This window comes from Quercus lobata, chromosome 1 (assembly GCF_001633185.2).
Source record: "Quercus lobata isolate SW786 chromosome 1, ValleyOak3.0 Primary Assembly, whole genome shotgun sequence".
Classification (NCBI taxonomy): Eukaryota; Viridiplantae; Streptophyta; class Magnoliopsida; order Fagales; family Fagaceae; genus Quercus; species Quercus lobata.
Window position 1 is genome coordinate 18,683,231 of NC_044904.1, and position 18,869 is coordinate 18,702,099.

Below are 18,869 nucleotides of genomic sequence, written 5' to 3' on the forward strand. Positions count from 1 at the left end.
ATTTATAATAGATAGATAAATGGTGATATATTAATATTTATTGGTTAGTTTCTTTTTTGGGCATGGTCAACTAAAATAAATAAATATATTTTATTGTACTCACTAGTCACACTACCAAGTTTGAACTCATTCATAAGGTATTGTCTAGCTATAAAACTTATAAAATTAAAATAGATAGATACTAGATAAATGGTTATGGTGATCTCAAAATATTTGATAATAATCGTTATCAAAAAATTTGTATTAGTAATCAACATAAAAGAAGTATTTATTATATTGGTATTTTTTAAACAAAAACTAAAATTTGTAGCATCTTCTTCAACAATTTTCGCACAAATATTACCAAGAAAAGTTTCATTTGAAAAGCTCAACCACAACAAATCGTAGAATGGCCAAGGGAGTTTGAACAGTGTGATTAAAGTGCACTTATCTGTTGAGAAGTCAATGCCTAGGGAGTTTGAACAGTGTGAAACATCACAGGCATTAAGTCAGGTGGGTTTTAGCAGTAGGCTGAGCCCCATCAATATCTTAATAGCACCAACTCATGGGGAATCTTGAGTAATAAATCAGCATCAACCCCCCAAGGTTTGAATCAAAATGTAGTCCCCATTGTAATATGTGCATCATATCTTGGAGAGATCCATAAGAGCATATTTTTGTGTTTTCATCACATGACAATTTTTTCCATAGTAATTGTACGAGTTAGAGAAAGAATGGATGAGAACCTTTGAACTCCCAATACCATCTAAAAAAGAGTCACAGACACCCACACTTCTTCATTCATTCTCTTTTTTTATTTTTTTTTTTAATCTGTTTGGAATATATCAGTTGGATTTTAATTAAATTTTTTGGCCAATCACTTAGCGATATATATAATCTTTTCGAGAAAAAAATAAAATAAAACAAAACAAAACCAAAATAAATAATTGTATTGTGCACCATATGTCTTGCCAACGTATAAATACCAAGAATGCAAACTAAAGTATTGTCTAGCATGTTTCTCAAAAAATAAAAATAAAAAGTATTGTCTAGTGTATATTATCCCAAATTTCCAACTAATAATTTTATTCCATGCATTTTATTTCAAGTTTTGTAATAGCCTAAATTTTTGCCATGTGGTGCATTCCTTGAGAATGAAATAGAATACTTATCATTTAACCTTCCACCTCAACACAACTTGTAATCATTTGTTTAATTATTATTAGGATTAGTATTCTTTTCTATTTGGCAAAAAGCAATAGTGTTTGAAAAATGTTTGGATCCAAACATGTTTAGAGTAATCTTGCTTTAATCTACTATGTGACATTTGAAGAGATCATTTATAGGTAAAAAATAAGTCATGTGACTTATTTAAATAATACACATGAATAATCTTATAATTTACTACATAATGGGTAGGAAAAAATAGCTCAAAACAAGTTTTGAGCCCAACTTTGTCCACAGTGATCTTTTACAAATATATATTAATTTATTATCATGTGTTTAATGGGAGTACATTTAATAAATGAATAAATGTCATTTAATATTCATAAATGAATAAAAATGTCATTTATTCATAAATTAATAAATGAATATTAAATTTTTTTTTATAAATGATTCACTATTTTTTTTATATACAAAATAGAATTTCTACTCTATTCTAATCTAAGTGTATAAAAGAGAATTTACTTTTTTATTTTCTCACAATAAGTTGGGAGGGAGGATTTAAAATTTTGGGTTTTTCTAGGCAATGCTACTAATAGGCAACTTATATGATTATTTTTCTAAAACTCACAATAAAAACAGCTGATTTGAAATGTGGCCTTTTTGATCAAGTTCAATTGCTTTAGCAATAATTGAAACACAAACTAGCAAATCACAATATATATATATATATATATATAATAATTATGCAGTTATATTAATAAAAATAATTAAATATTTTTGAGTTCATACAAAAAAATATGTTCATATACTTAACTTAACTATATCAATTATAACGTTTAAAAAAAAAAAAAACTATATCAATTATAATATTTATGTTTTTCTGTATTTTTAATAACATGTAATATAACCAATTCTCAATAATTTTACTTTTTTTTTTTTTTTTTGATAAGGAATAATTTAGGTAAAATTATTGTCACTTATTATAACAATAATTTTATCTAATAAGTATCATACATCAACTATAAATACAATATTTTACAGAATATTTTTGTAAAATGAACTTATAAATTATAATGTATCGCAAGTTTCAATAAATCACTCTGCTCCTGTTAATAGAATCTGCATGTGAGTGTGATGCCCATGTGACAACTGACAAGGTCCCATTTTTGTAAGATCTATTTGCATGGATTTTGGGGTTAGCTATTTTAGTATTTCTAGCTTCAATTGTTGCACCGACCTAAATATTATTACTTTTTTTTTTTTTCCAACGGTTCTTCAAAACTTTCAACTAGAAACTAATCACCGTTCGCGACAAGTGGACAAGACAGTCAATTTGAGACCGAGTGGCCAACCACTCGGCCAACCCCACTGGGTTTACATATTATTACTACTACCATTTGGCTAAATATTAAATATTAGTGTACACCAACTATTATTATCAATAGTAAATAAATAAGTTATGTTGGGTTTCCATTAACTTAATTGATAAAATCTCTGATAATCGAATAAAAGATCTAAAATTTAATTTCCGTCTAAATTAAAAATCAATTGATATCTTAGTCTAATGATAATTCTTAGACCTCGAACATCATATGTTAAAACTCTATAAAAATAATAACAATAAATTATGATTTCAATAAAAAAAAAAATCACGATTTCAATTTAAAAAGAAATTATATATATATATATATATATATATTGTTGTGTACAATAACTGGTGTGAAATATACATTGACGTTATTATTTTATTTTTGAGATACATGCAGTTACATGTTATTCATTTTATTTTTCTTGGCTAAAAATTATATATAAAATACTTTAATTTTGAGAGGGGTTTATCACTAAATTGACAATTTATTTGGCCTGTTTAAAAATGAAGCTGAAAACTCGGGTCATTTTGCATTTTATCAAAACAAAATTCTTTCCATGTGACATCATTGTCAGCAAGCTAGTGTGCAAGCTATTGCTTTTGCCTTTTGTTCTCTCTCTCCAAAAAAAAAAAAAACATTATTGCTGTTGGACTTCTTTTAAGGAAATGAGTTGAGTTCAGCTGAGTTTGTCAGTTTGTCTTTCTCCAAGAAATGGCGGTGGAGAGAGAAACCAGAAACAATCTAGTTTTTGCTGTAAATGGAGAGAGGTTTGAGCTCTCCACTGTTGACCCTTCAACTACTTTGCTTGAGTTCTTGCGTTCCAGAACTCGCTTCAAGAGTGTCAAGCTCAGCTGTGGTGAAGGTTCGTGTGTGCGTGTGTCAATGTGTGTAGTAGCTATATTATTTTGTGTCATAGAGAATTCATGATTAAATTTCATTCAGTTATACATTCTCTTAGATGGGTAGTTGAGTTTTCTTCTTCTTGTTATGCTGTGAACAACATTGCTTGTTATGGACTGTATCTGCTGTGATAACTTTACTATTTGTCAACAAAAAAAAAAAAAAAAAAAAAAATTGCTCTTTGTTGTGTACTCTGTGTTTGATTTTGGCTAGGAAAATGCACTTTTGATGACATGGATTTTGTTGTATGTGTCTTTGTATAAGTATATAAGAAAATTCTGGATTGTTAGGTTCTGATTAATTTTCCTCTTAGGAAAATGAGTTGTTTAGGTGTTGATTAAACCTGTCGAGGGGAATCACAGCATGTGTGTGTGTGTGTTTGTAGAGATTAATAACCTCTCATTGCTTTAGCGTTGATTATGTGATTTGAGTATTGAACTAAGGTTAGTTTTTTTTTTGGCTAAAATGCAAAACTCACTCTCTGTTTCACCAAAAATTCATTTCAATTTTTTAACTCCTTAAATTTCAGATTTATTCAATTAATGACTTTCCATAACCTTTTGTTAAAATTTTTTGAAAAAAAAAATCTGAAAAATATTCTTCCATCATTAATTGGATTTTTTTAATTTAAAAAACTTGAAGAAAAATTTTAAAAATTGAAAAATTAACCACAACATATAACAAAAGTTTATGGAAAAGCAAAGTTAGAGGACTGAAATGAATTTTGAGAAACTTAGAGGGTGGGTTTTGCATTTTAGCCTTGTTTTTTCCTTTGCTGCAAAGTCAAGCACCTTAAACCTGTAATCCAAAATGGGGCTCTCATATTTTTAGTCAACGAGCAAGAGTCTTTCTTTTATGCTGATGATTCTGAATTTTGAATTGTGGCAGTTCTTTGATCATCTTAATTTGACTGAAATTGGGTTTACCTAAGATATGAATAATTTCTAATTATCATTGAAATGATTTCTTGAAATGGTCTATAATTCATGGTTGCAGGTGGTTGTGGTGCTTGTGTTGTTTTACTGTCAAAGTATGATCCTGTGCTTGATCAGGTTGAGGATTTTACAGCAAGTTCATGTCTTACTCTACTTTGCAGCATAAATGGATATTCTATTACAACAACTGAAGGCCTTGGAAATAGCAAAGATGGGTTCCACCCAATTCATCAAAGGTTCGCTGGTTTCCATGCTTCTCAATGTGGGTTTTGTACTCCTGGAATGTGTGTTTCACTCTTTGCAGCTCTGGTCAATGCTGAAAAGGCCAATCAATCAGAGCCCTCTCCTGGATTCTCCAAGCTGACAGTTTCTGAAGCTGAAAAGGCTATTTCAGGAAACCTTTGTCGCTGTACTGGATATAGATCAATAGCTGATGCCTGCAAGAGTTTTGCGGCTGATGTTGATGTAGAGGATTTGGGGCTCAACTCTTTTTGGAGAAAGGGAGAGAGTAAGGAAGTAAAGATGAGTAGATTACCTTTCTATAACCGTAACAAAGAGATTTGTACATTTCCTGAGTTCCTGAAGAAGGAAATCAGGTCTTCCATGCTTTTGGATTCTAAAGGATTTTATTGGTACAATCCTGTTAGAGTCAAGGAACTTCAAAGCTTCTTGGAATCTAATGAGACCGATGATGGGAGCTTGATTAAATTAGTTGCTGGCAACACTGGAATGGGTTATTACAAGGAACTAGAACACTATGACAGATATATTGATCTACGGTATATTCCTGAGCTCTCATCGATTCAAAGAGATCCAAAAGGGATTGAGATTGGAGCAACCATCACAATCTCTAAAGCTATTGAAGCTTTAAAGGAAGAAAACAAAGGTGAATTTCACCCAAAGAGTGAGATGGTGTTCAAAAAAATTGCCAACCATATGGAGAAAATTGCTTCAGGCTTCATCCGGAATACAGCTAGTATAGGGGGAAACTTGATGATGGCACAAAGGAAGAATTTTCCTTCTGATATTGCTACGATTCTTGTTGCTGTGGGTTCAATGGTATATATAATGACCGGTCCTACATGTGAAAGGATTATGTTGGAGGAGTTTCTAGAAAGGCCTCCTTTGAGTTCAAAAACTTTACTTCTCAATGTTAAAATCCCATCCTGGGAATCAATAAAAAATATTTCATCTGAAACTGACACTATGTTGCTCTTTGAAACCTATCGAGCTGCACCACGACCTCTTGGAAATGCATTGCCCTATTTAAATGCTGCATTCTTGGCTGAAGTTTCTCCATGTAAAACTTCTGATGGAATCATAGTAAATAACTGTCAGCTAGCTTTTGGTGCTTATGGGACTAAACATGCAATTAGAGCAAGACAGGTGGAGGAATTTTTAGCTGGAAAAATTTTAAGTTTAGATGTTCTATATGAAGCTACCAAATTAGTTAAAGCCATTGTGGTACCTGAAGATGGCACTTCCTATCCTGCCTATAGGTCAAGCTTGGCCATAGGTTATCTTTTTGATTTCTTTAGCCCCTTAATTGACAATGGTGGTAAAATTTCTAATGTTTTGTTAGAAGGATATATCAAGAATGTTAATGCTTACAAAATAAACCAGAATCATGTTCAGCTAGCTCATGATAACCTCCCAAGTTTGCTATCATCCGGTAAGCAGGTGATTGAATTAAGTGAAGAGTATCATCCAGTTGGTGAGCCAATTACAAAATCTGGAGCTGCCATCCAAGCTTCTGGTTCGTAATACTGCACATAGATATGTGCATAGTGAAAATGGTTTTATTATTATTATTATTATTACTATTATATTCAATACAATCATTACTAGCATCCTTCTGCTGCTTGGTGGCCTCATGTTTCTTGTTTGAAACTTGACCTGCCACCTTAAAGGCTTAAATGAATTGAACAATTTGAATTTTTGAACCACAAAGTTCCTAAATTTACCTTTTCCCCATTTTTGTGCTCATGTATAACTAGTGTTAATCATATCTCCTTCTCTTTCTCTCTGGGAAATTACTGCAAGCACGCAAATTCCTCCTCGGAACCAACAGTAACTATGCAACTGCTGTTACATAGGTTGTCAGCTTCATTATGATTGATTATTATTACCTAGCCTAGACAACAGTAGTCTGATGTGAGTTGATATATTTTTCTATTGTTTCTGCTGATGATTAGTGATATCAGATTAACACAATTATTTCCTTTTCTGTTACTTTTTGTTATATATCTTCAATTATTGCTGGAAGCTCCTTGAAGAACTAGATAACTAACTCATGCTGGTCAAGTAGGTGAGGCTTTCTATGTGGATGACATTCCTTCACCAGAAAATTGCCTACATGGAACATTCATTTATAGCACAAAGCCTTTGGCATGGGTAAAAGGTATACAATTCCAGCCTAAACCACTTCCAGATGGAGTGGCTTCAATTATTACTTTTAAAGACATCCCGAAAGGTGGAGAGAATATAGGATCAAAAAACATTTTTGGTGCTGAACCTTTATTTGCTGAGGAGCTTACTCAGTGTGCCGGTCAGCGTCTTGCATTTGTGGTAATTCGATGATTCCATTATTCTTCTCTAGAAATATATGGCCTTCATTTCCATTGATTACAAATGTATACCCTATGAGATAATACACAAATTCATTTAATTCCTTGTTCTTATTAAAAAATTAATTCCTTTTTGGAGTTTCTGCATGATATACTCATTAAACTGACTTTGTAGGTTGCAGATACACAGAAACATGCAGATAAAGCTATAAAGTTCGCTGTGGTTGATTATGACTTGGAAAATTTAGAACCTCCAATTCTCTCTGTAGAAGAGGCTGTTAAGAGATCTAGCCTTTTTGAGGTTCCTCCTATGTTTTACCCAAAACAAGTTGGTGATATATCAAAAGGAATGGCTGAAGCTGATCATAAAATTCTTTCTGCTGAGGTACTTGTCATCTACATGCCATTGTTTTTCTTTCCTTTCCTTTCCCAAACACCCCCCCCCCCCCAAAAAAAAGGCTTATGTATGGATATTCAATTTTGCTTCATTTCAAATGTAAATATGGCAATTAAAAAGAAAAGATAAATCAGGATTGTTGACATGGTTATACTGATTCAGCATCTTTTTAGTCGTCCACTAATAGAATGCATGATTGTTCTCAATTTTTTTTTTCTTTTTTGGGAATTGTGGCATTCAGGTTAAACTTGGGTCACAATACTATTTCTATATGGAGTCGCAAGCTGCCCTTGCTATACCAGATGAAGACAACTGCATGGTGGTTTATAGTTCAAGTCAGGTCCCTGAGTGGACACACATTGTGATTGCAAGATGTCTCGGTGTTCCTGAACATAATGTCCGCGTAATTACGAGAAGGGTTGGGGGAGCATTTGGAGGAAAGGCCATCAAAGCCATGCCTGTGAGTATCTTGTATAAAAATCTCCTTATTTTAACTTTTTTTTTACAAAATTTATTTTCACTATTGACATTGATGTAGGCAATGAGAAGCTAGTTTTGTAATATGTTGAGCAATGTTATCAATTCCATTCTATTCCACCCAGAACAGCCGGAATATTCCATTCCAGTTAGTGAACTGGTACTAATTTTTTTTTTTTGATAAGAGTTAGTGAACTGGTACTAATCACCCCTCCATTCTATCTAGTTCTGAATTCCAATGCATTTCAGCCAATTCCACCCATTTCGGTCCATTCTACTAAATTTTGACTGGTATTGTGGTTTTGGCTGGTATGTAAAAAATTCATTATATGTTTCCTAAGGTCCTTTTTATTTCCTTTATTTTGCTCACATATGGAATTTTATTATTATTTTCATTGAGAATGTGTTCTTTTTTCATTTACTTTACTCACATATGATATTTTTTTTTAAGTTTAATTATTAAGAATGTCTTTCGTCATTTACTCATAATTCTCCCATACCCTTTCATGCAAAATATATTGGATCTTAGCCTCTCTTTTTTTCTAGAAAATGTTCTCGTACCTGCTTTCTTGCAGTCTGAAATTGTTATTGAACTGGTTTAATCTGGTATTGTTATTAGGAACTAGGAAGTGGTGATAAATAGCAGGAGAGTTATTTCTTACTTACCTGATTCTTTTCTAATGCTGGTCCAAAGAGGAGCTAGCAAAACAATCAACACAAGAGAGTAGTTATATATATATATATAAAGAGAGTAGTTATATATATATATATATATATATATATAAATCGAAATGGTCTTTGCAAAGGAATTGACAACTTTGATGTTGAGATTCCTGTCATGGGCTGTAGTTTTGGGCGTTAGGTCTTGTTTTTGGGTTTTATTAGGTTATTTTTGGTTTATATTGCGAGTTTTATTAGTTATTTAGTTTGAATTTGGTACGTCCAACTGCTATTACAGTTAGGTTTAGTTTTCTATAAAAATGATATAATGCTTTCAATTCAATGGGGAACAAGTTATTGAACTTTTCGGCATTATGCTGTGGAGTTTTGTGCGATGCAATTTTTGTCTTAAGTGTGTTTTTGACGAAACCCTAGGTGTAATTTTTTCCCTTTAATTTTTCAGTGATTTAAATTGATTCCAGCAAACCCATACCTGAATTTTGTTTCCATCTTTCCCTAAAAATCAAAGTCTTAAATTCCAAAAACGTCATGTCCTTCAAATAGCTCCCCAAGAATCCCAAAATATCAAAATGCGGTTGAACTTGAGTTTTGTCTGTTTGACCTTCAAAGCAAATCTATTGCTTAGCATATTTGAAACTCTACCTCTAACATATATATATATATATATATAAATATATATATATATATATATATTACATCCTTTCCAGCACAAATGCCTAACCCAAACAATCCTAATTGCCTACCTCCTAGAATCTGCCCTTTGCTAAATTAATTAGTACCAGAGCTTTTGTCCTATGTCAGATACCCTCTCTACAGTTCTGGTCTAAATTTAACATTTGTAACCACTGTAAAATGAACCTGAACTTTCTATAGTTAAGAATGATTGAATCACTGTAAATGACTTATAGGTTTGTTCTCTCTTGATTGATGCCAACTACTAGGTTATCTTTCTTTATTTTTCTATTCTTCAATTTTATTGTTGCATCCATTTTAGGGGTGAAGCAATGTTTATACTAAGGGGGTCCATCCACCCTCTCCCCCGCCCCCACCCCCCCCAAAAAAAAAAAAAAAAAAAAAAATTGTCCCATAAATTCAACAAATAAAATAGTTATCCCATCCATTGTCGCTCCAAAATTCTAAGTGTTACTAATATCAATTTGTTTGTCAACATAACTTCTTTTATATGCGCACACACACACACACACACACATTCAAATTAGTGTTTTGGAATTTTTTGTTTTTGTTCCTTTTTTTTTTTTTCAAATGACTGTGTTTTATTACTCGCTTTATGTTGTTTGGGACACAGCATTAAAAAAATTAAAATTAAAATTTGGGATTAGTATGTTCTCATGTTGTTGCTGACTAAGCCTAAACAATTTGTTTAGGTGCTTTTTTTTCTTTTTCTTTTTTTAACATGGTAACACATTAAGTGATTGAGGCTGGGTAATTTTAAGAACATCTGTTTTTGTTTGAATTTTTTTAATTAAAATTTGGTAAAAACACTTTTTTGGTCCTTATATTTTGGCCCTATTTTCAAAATGGTCATAGTTCTCATATCTTTCACTGTGGTCCTTTTTTATTTTTAAACTTGCTGTCAATTTGTCCCGCCATCATCTCACTTACGAAAAATGCCTATGTGGCTGATGGGCGTTACTACTAGTTTAAAAATAGCGTTTAGCTAGTTTAAAAATATAAGGACCAAAATGAAAACTGTTAAAACTTGAGGACCAAATTGAAGATAAGGCCAAAATATAGGGATAAAAAGATGTTTTTGCCTAAAAATTTTAACTTGGCAACACTAATTATTTTTTAGTTAGTCAATAGTGAATATATAATGAGATAATAAATATGTTTTTTACTTGATATGTAGATGATAGGAAAACCAACTGCAACATTCAAATTTTCCCACCATGAATATTGTCAAAACTTGGATTCGCAATAAAATGGAGGATGAATTTTTAAAGTGGTCTTTGATTGTGTATATTGAAATGGAAATTGTAGCAAAATTTATTACATAATCAATCATAGATAAATTTTGGGATTCCAAACAAAGGTCAAGTTCTATTTTAATAGGTGATTATTGAGTTGAAATGTATCAAGAACAATTCTTTTGTGTTTTTTATTTTATTTATATTTTGTCAATATTGAAATAGATTTTCATATATTAATTTAGTTTTGAATCTTAGTATATTTTTGGTTCTTGAAAGATGGATACTTTTTGTTTCATGCTTTCTAACCCCAAAGATGAAATCATGGTTCCATCTGTCCTTGATCCTTTTGGTTGTGTCTTATGCCATGCCCGTCTAAGAAGTTTTATTTAAATGGATGCCTATGGTCAGTTTATCTTTGGATGTTAGATTGGAAAGGATAACTTCATTGTGAACCTTTTTTATATTGTAATTCGCTCAGCCTTGGTTTGACATGAGAATACACCACTTTAAACTGGAGTTTTATATGATTCTAAGATCCTTAATCTCTGTGTATATGATTTCCAGTTTTTGTTTTTAAATCTCTCTCTCTGTCTCTCTCTCTCTCTCGTTTTTGTTGATTTGGTTCTCTGTATCATTTGATAGAAACTATTAAATACTCTATTACTTTGTTAAAAATAAAACCACTAGCACAAATACTTACACTGATGTTTTAGGTTGCTACAGCATGTGCACTTGCAGCACACAAATTGCGTCGCCCTGTCAGGATATATCTTGATCGCAAGACTGATATGATAATGGCAGGAGGAAGGCATCCCATGAAAATAACTTACAGCGTAGGATTCAAGTCTAATGGGAAGATTACAGCATTACAACTTGACATATTAATTAATGCTGGGTTGTCTCCAGATATAAGTCCAATTATGCCGCATAACATACTAGGTCCACTTAAAAAGTATGACTGGGGTGCTTTATCCTTTGATATAAAGGTATGCAAAACAAATCATTCCAGTAAATCTGCTATGCGGGCACCTGGGGAACTACAGGGATCATTTATTGCTGAAGCTGTTATTGAACACGTAGCATCTACCCTTTCAATGGATGCTGATTCTGTCAGAAGCATAAATCTCCACACATACAACAGCCTTAACTTATTCTATGAGAGTAATGCAGATGAACCTCTCGAGTATACTTTACCTTCTATATGGGATAAGTTGGCCATGTCATCAAGCTTACACCAGAGAACTGAAATGGTGAAAGAGTTTAATAGGGACAATAAATGGAGGAAAAGGGGCATTTCTCGTATACCTATTGTGCATGAATTTTCTGTAAGACCCACACCAGGAAAAGTAAGCATTTTAAGTGATGGGTCTATTGTTGTTGAAGTCGGTGGGATTGAGCTCGGCCAGGGGCTCTGGACAAAGGTAAAACAGATGGCTGCATTTGGTCTCAGTTCAATCCAATGTGATGGAGTTGGAGATCTGTCGGATAAAGTACGGGTCATTCAGTCTGATAGCTTGAGTTTAATTCAAGGGGGTTTTACTGCTGGGAGCACAACATCTGAGTCAAGCTGTGAAGCAGTGAGGCTTTGCTGCAATATTTTGGTTGAAAGACTCAGGCCACTCAGGGAAAGGTTGCAGGATCAAATGGGTTCCATTAAATGGGAGATGCTTATTGATCAGGTAGCTACGTGCTGTTTGGACAATTTTTTTTTTCTTCCCCTTTTGAACATGGGATGTGATAATCAAGACCTTATTTCCAAGCCTTTGTTAATCAAGAACTTATCCTAATTCAACCCTTTGACCTGAAAGTAAGACCATAAACACAATTATCAAAAATCTTTGTTTGTCAAGGTAATGAAAAATGTACCAACAATCTAGATATGGGAAATAAATTGATGTAAGGTGGCCCTTGATTGGGATATTAAACTTTCCATGACGAGAGTATTTGGCATTGAGCCTTTAGATTTTAAGGTTTGTTTATTAGAAGGCAATTTTAAAATTTATGGAGGGTTGCAAGAAAACTAAGAACCAAGCCGCTGTCCAGTGTGAACTGTACTCATGAACAGTAACTTTTTGAAGCTAATTTACAGTGGGCTGTCACATGGTTTATAAAATAGGAATTTTAGGACTAACTGAGGGTTGAAAAGGGTTTTCTAGGGGTCTGGTTGTGGCTCTAACTTGAAGATGAAGAAAGAAATAAATTGGAAGCTTTGAAATATCAACCTAGCCTTTTGTAGTATCACCATTAAATGAGAGCATAATATGCTGAACAACTGATTATCAAAGTGCTTTAATTGTTTGCTACAAGACCAGGGGACTTGCTTATACAGAAGCAAAATCCTAAAAGAATTCGGAAAAGCTAAATACTCCTTAGGGTTAGTTAATTTATCTTAACACACATGTTTAATATCTGTACTATAACGTTAGTATATTATTACAAATTTACCCTTTAACATATAAATATTAAATACTACTCTCTTTTTTAATGAGAAAAAAAGAAAAAAAAAAAAAGAGTTGTAATTACATATAAATACTACTCATAATGCTTCCCCTCAAGCTGGGACATATATATCATAGAATCTCAAGCTTTAACATATTTCTGAGATTCTGAGCTGCAATGACTGATCTTGATTTAAATGACATTGATTATTTATTTGAAATGTAACTCAACAAATAAACAACCTTCACTGGTTTTGGATTGTGTCAAGGCATATATAAAACACCCACAAATGAAAGGTGTAATTTTGTGAAGTAGTTGCTTGTTGTATGAAAAATTGCCCTAGGAGGCAGGATATTTACTTGCATTTTTTATTTAGGATGGAAAGTGTAGAAATAGAAAGAAGGGTAAAGAAGAGAAGGCAGGGAAAATTCTAAGCTTCACCACTTAGAATTTACCTAAAAACGGTAGGCTTCACCACCTAAGGGTGCTTGAAATCACCACCATGCTAGAGAGAAATATCTCTAATTAGAAAACTTTTATTCAAATTGCAATGCTAAAACCATTCTTAGAGCCTCTTTTAGTGTGTGTTTGGATACAGTTTATTATGCTGAAAACTAAAAACAATAAAATAATTTTTTTAATTACTGTTCATTAGAGAGAACACTGTGCATTTGCCTTGGTGCACTGTTCATCAGGCGCTGGACTTAAAAAAAAAAAAAAAAGCCCTAAAACGCGGACACACAATACAAACAGACCTTTAATAGGCTTCAAGGATTACATTAAGGCACAATTACATCCTAAAGGACATCTCAATCCTAATAAAAAAATCTAGTATCTCAAAAAAAAAAATCTAAACTTATAAATTCTGAAATTTTGCTCCTAGCATGAATTTTCCTTTCGGAATTTCTTGATTTGATACATTGCATCTTTTCCACTGACTCAGATTTATGAAATTGTAGGCCTACATGCTCTCTGTGAACTTATCAGCAAGTTCTTTCTTTGTCCCTGACCTTACTTCCATGCAATATCGAACCTATGGTGCCGCAGTGAGTGAGGCAAGTTTACCTCTAATACCTTATTGCTTCCACATTTGCTTATTTTGGAACTAAAGAAGTGCTTCTTTAAATAAAGTTGCATGAGGGCACACTTCCAGGGTACCATATTGCATTACAAGTCACACTCAGTGAAAATACAAATATCGGCTAAAATTCAATAACAAAAGTTTGGTGTCACAGGTGGAGGTGAATATTTTGACAGGAGAAACCACAATTTTGCAAACTGATATTATCTATGATTGTGGACAGAGTCTCAACCCTGCTGTGGATTTAGGACAGGTTTGCCTAATTTTAATCCTATGAGCTATATATATTGTGTGTGTGCACGCGCGCATTGAGTTTAAGTTACACTTAGTGTCGATTGTCAAAAAAAAAAAAGTTACACCTAGTGTAACTTTAGATAATGTTGCACAATTCAATATTTTTGATTGGATTCAAATTTTGACAAATCCACCGGTTGGATTACATTTTCTTCTTATATACATACAAAATTTCAACATGATTAGAGATCAATAACTATCTCATCTATCAAATATTTTGATTTCAAGTTTTTGTATTATAAAATTGTGCATAAAATGGATCGAATATTAAATAGCATTTGATTGGCACAAAATTTGGCATATGTTTTAAGAATATAGAGAACATGTAATCCAATAGTGAGATTTTCAAATATTAATTTAATAAAAAGTTATTACATGGTGTAATGTTACTTAGAGTTATACCAAATGTAACATAATCTTGAATGTATACAAACAATCACACACACTTCACTAAGCAAATGAAGGCGTCTCTTATTTCATTTTGTCATGAGCTAAGGAAGTGCTAACCATATCTGCATTAAACCCCAAAAGGATTTGGCCTACTAACATTCCAATCCCTACTGTGGGGTTAGATTAGATCTAGGGTCAAATCCCCTTAACTTTCATTTATGGTATAAAAAAAAAGATGTTACCAAAAACAATCAAAATCAATGAGGATTTGTCAAATGAAGGGCAACCAATTCAAATTCTGGATAGAAAAGAGCATGGTTTACCTACCAAGAATATCCTCATGGTTAAAGTATTCTGGAGGAATCATGCCATTAAGGAAGCGAATTGGGAGAGTGAGGCTAAGATGAAGGAAATATTTCCACATTTTGCAAGGTACATTGAATTCAGGGACTGAATTCTTATAGGGGAAGCAGGAATAAGTATTTTTTTCCCACCAAGCCTAAGACTACATAAGATCTAGGAGTTCAAACAATTAAAACAAGACATTAGGTTTTAAATGAGGGAGATTAAAATTGCTCAGATTGTGTGGATTTGGATTATGAAAGTCTTGGATGGGTGCTAAGTCCCACATTAGGCATGTACCAAGTTGATTTGGGCTATAAAAGTGATTAGAGAGATTCTAGTTGTGACTAGTCCTTATTGCAATACCTCAAATTGTTTGACTTATCAAAAAAGAAAAACTAATACCTCAATTTGTTTGGTTTTGCATGTGAACTTAGATTGTGAAGGTGTTGTGTGGGCTTGTGTTGAGTCCCATCTTACATCGGGCGTGAAATAGGTCAATCAAAGTTACATAAACAATTATGAGAAACCCAAATTTTTATATTCCTTTTGGGGTATAATACAAATGTGGTTAGCACTTTTCTCTGGTAGTGACATATTGTAGCATAACCAACCTAGTAATGCCCTATGTGCTAGGGAAACTACAACGCAACACGTGCCTTGATGAGGACATAATGATTAATGGTTGGAAAATGTAATATCTTGGATTGTTTGGATTTATGTGTGGATTTAGATTGTGAAAGTGGCGTGTGGCATGTGTTGAGTACTATATCAGGCATGTGCTAAATCGTTCTAGGTTATATTATGATTATGAGCAATCTCAATTATGACTATTCCTTTTAGGGAATAACATAGATGTGCCTAGCTCTTTCCTCGGGTTATGACACATTTAGTCCATATAGTTTCTTTAGGTGCCATACTTCCCTCGCAAATGAAGGTCCTTATTTCTTTTAGTCTACATTGCACACATTGCACTGGAAAATCTCATTTTTCCCAGCCAAGGATTCTTTTCTGCCTTCTGGAAGGGGTGGGGGAGGGTGCTGTGCTGACTATGGTCCTGTGTGGAGTCTTTTTTATCTCAAACAATTGTAGCTGTTTCACTGGCTAATGTAATCTACATGGACTTTGGCAAGAATGGAATTCCAAAAGTTTTGAGGGATGTGAACAGAATATCCTAGAAATTAAAGCCTTCTTTCTCCATACTTTGTTGAATTGGAGTGCTGCTTTTCTCTCTTACAATTGCTTGATCACTGTATTTTGAATTGATTGTATTTCTCTCTTAGTACAGCGCTGGTGTACTAGGTTTGCCTTTTTCTTATAAAAATTTTCATTACTTATCAAAAAAACAAAAAAAAAAAAAAACTAAACTTAGTAGTGCTGCTATTTTGTTGGCCAAAACCCAACCAAACACTACTCATATAGATGTGAAGCCTTCTTTTTACTTCGTGTGAATTTCACCTCATACAGCTCACACAAAAACTCCTCAATCCGACCTTTTCTTCCACCTTTCCTCTCCAATCCACAATCAAAATTGAGCTGCTTCTTTGCTTTGTATGTATTGGCTTGGTTTTTTCCAGAAGAAATTCACCTTGCAGAACCCAACGCTTTTGTTGCATTCAAGTATTTATGTTAGAATGTTGATACATTACTAACTGGATGCTCAAAATATCTCCTTTCACTTATAAATTATGATATCTGAAGTTGTTTCTTGCAGATTGAAGGAGCTTTTGTCCAAGGAGTTGGGTTTTTCATGCTTGAGGAATACCTGACAAATTCAGATGGATTGGTGGTTGCGGAAGGTACATGGACATACAAGATTCCTACACTTGACACAATACCCAAACAATTCAATGTTGAAATACATAAAAGTGGACATCATCAAAAACGTGTTCTTTCTTCAAAAGGTATGTCCCTTTGAATTTTTGTTTTAAATGCAAATGGCTTTTACTGGAAAACCTTCCAGATGTCTCTAAGTAGTTGAAATTGAAACTAATTGATGAAGCAGATCATTGATGATCTTGATCTGTTGAAACTATGAGAACTTTATGATTTATTGTAAAAATATTGAAAGAAGAATAAACCGAAGGCCAAACAAGAAGACCTATTTACTTAACTAGATTCGCCTACTTCTTTGATAGGACCTCTTTGCTTATAACTAAGGCCATTGCAATGAGTATGAAATTGCAAAACCACCCTTATTTTAATGAACTTAAAATAGTGAAATGTAAAATAAAAGGGAAAAGGATCCTCTCCATTTGAAATGGATTTGATTCATGATTCAAAGTAAATATTATAAATCTGAGGGTGTACAGACTGCCAAGTCATTGAAATTTGTGGTGGTATGTACACTGTTAGATTCAGAAAATGAAATCTTAACTGTGAACTGTGAAGTGGAGGGGATCTTGTTACAGAATATTGAAATCATACTAATCCTTTTCCAAAAACATCTTATACATTGTGTTGCTCATGGCTTTAGAGTTTAGCCATAGACTGACGTAATGTCTACTTCCCTTTAAATTATGCAGTGTGCTATCCTGGCAGACACTGCAAAGGAACTAATTTGAGTTAGTTATCAAAACACACTCCTAAAATTAATATAGTTTGTAGGCGCAAATTGTCATCGGGTAGAGTGATGTTTGTAGTTTGATCAATTAGTAGTGTATAAAATCAAAAGCTGTTTTGTGCAGCTTCTGGGGAGCCACCTTTAATTTTAGCAGCTTCAGTTCACTGTGCTACTAGAGCAGCTATTAAAGAAGCCAGAAAACAGCTTCTCTCTTGGAGTGGCAAAGATGAGTGTAGTTCAACATTCCAGTTGGAGGTTCCTGCTACGATGCCTGTTGTGAAGGAGCACTGTGGACTGAAAAGTGTGGAGAGGTACTTGGAATGGAGAATGGGCAGAAAGTGAAGGAGCTCTATGTGCTGGAAGATGGAAGGAATTCATCATTGCTGAAAATAAGCTCACTTTTATCATTTGGTTGTAGCTTTTTTTTTTTTTTGTACATTTATTTAAAATAGAAAAATAAAGAGAGAGTAGACCTTATAGAGACGAAAATATGGGGCAAATAGATAATAATCTCCATGTTATTACCTGGGGTAGCTAATTTTTGTAATAAATCCTTGACCTTTTGTTATATTTTACCATTTTAGTTGTTTTTTGCATTCTCTATAGTCCATATTCTTCACATATTGGTGTATCCTTAAAGCTTATGTGAAAGTTGTAAATTTTTCAATGCAATAATTATATAAGAATTATACACTGCCTGATGTGATTGATTTTGGAAGTGGAGGAAGTGAATAGTGAAATCTTGGGTATTTTGGACATATTTATGTGAAAGAAACTGTAATTGCATTTTTGGATGATTTTGTACATGCTAAAAGAATGCCATGACTTGCTTGCGATTGAGTCGTTCAATCATACTTCAAGCTTGATTTTCATGTTGTCATGAGATGCCCAAGCCCCAAGAGGGGTGGCCTAGCGGTAAGGATCCTGCACGCATGCACAATGATCCTTCATTTGAACCCTAGCAAGTACTGGGGATAGGCGGTGGGAGCACTCATGCGTTGCGCCTTACTGCTAGCTCTCTTGGGATGCTAGGGTGAGGTCTGTGGTACCCTAATCACAGTAGTTATGGCTCAATCCAACATTCCCTAGCAAGGAAGTGCCCCTATAGTCACGCCCAAGGGGGTGAGTCATACATGGTCGCCTCCCCTACCCTCCTCCCCCTCCCCCTCCCCCTTTTCAATTATCAAAAATCTTTTCTAGTCCATTTGTATGCCATCACCAAAAAATCTTTTCTAGTCCATTTGTATGCCATCACATGAACATCGAAACCTGAGAATTGAAATTCCAAGATTACAAGCCTTATGGCTGATTAAGTTGATAGGCTCCGACCATTTGCCTGTACGGTAGGGATGGTAC

General features: G+C 33.5%; 1 protein-coding gene across 1 annotated transcript; it reads left to right on the forward strand.

Moving 5' to 3' along the window:
• The first annotated feature begins 3,113 nt into the window (after positions 1 to 3,113).
• LOC115981966 (abscisic-aldehyde oxidase-like) lies at positions 3,114 to 18,132 on the forward strand. Its single transcript, XM_031104420.1, has 10 exons — positions 3,114 to 3,378; positions 4,413 to 6,107; positions 6,660 to 6,919; positions 7,094 to 7,303; positions 7,557 to 7,775; positions 11,118 to 12,083; positions 13,803 to 13,898; positions 14,079 to 14,177; positions 16,665 to 16,854; positions 17,638 to 18,132. Exons 1-10 carry the CDS (start codon positions 3,228 to 3,230, stop codon positions 17,853 to 17,855), a joined length of 4,104 nt encoding a protein of 1,367 aa, XP_030960280.1. The 5' UTR covers positions 3,114 to 3,227; the 3' UTR covers positions 17,856 to 18,132.
• The last annotated feature ends 737 nt before the right edge of the window (positions 18,133 to 18,869 follow it).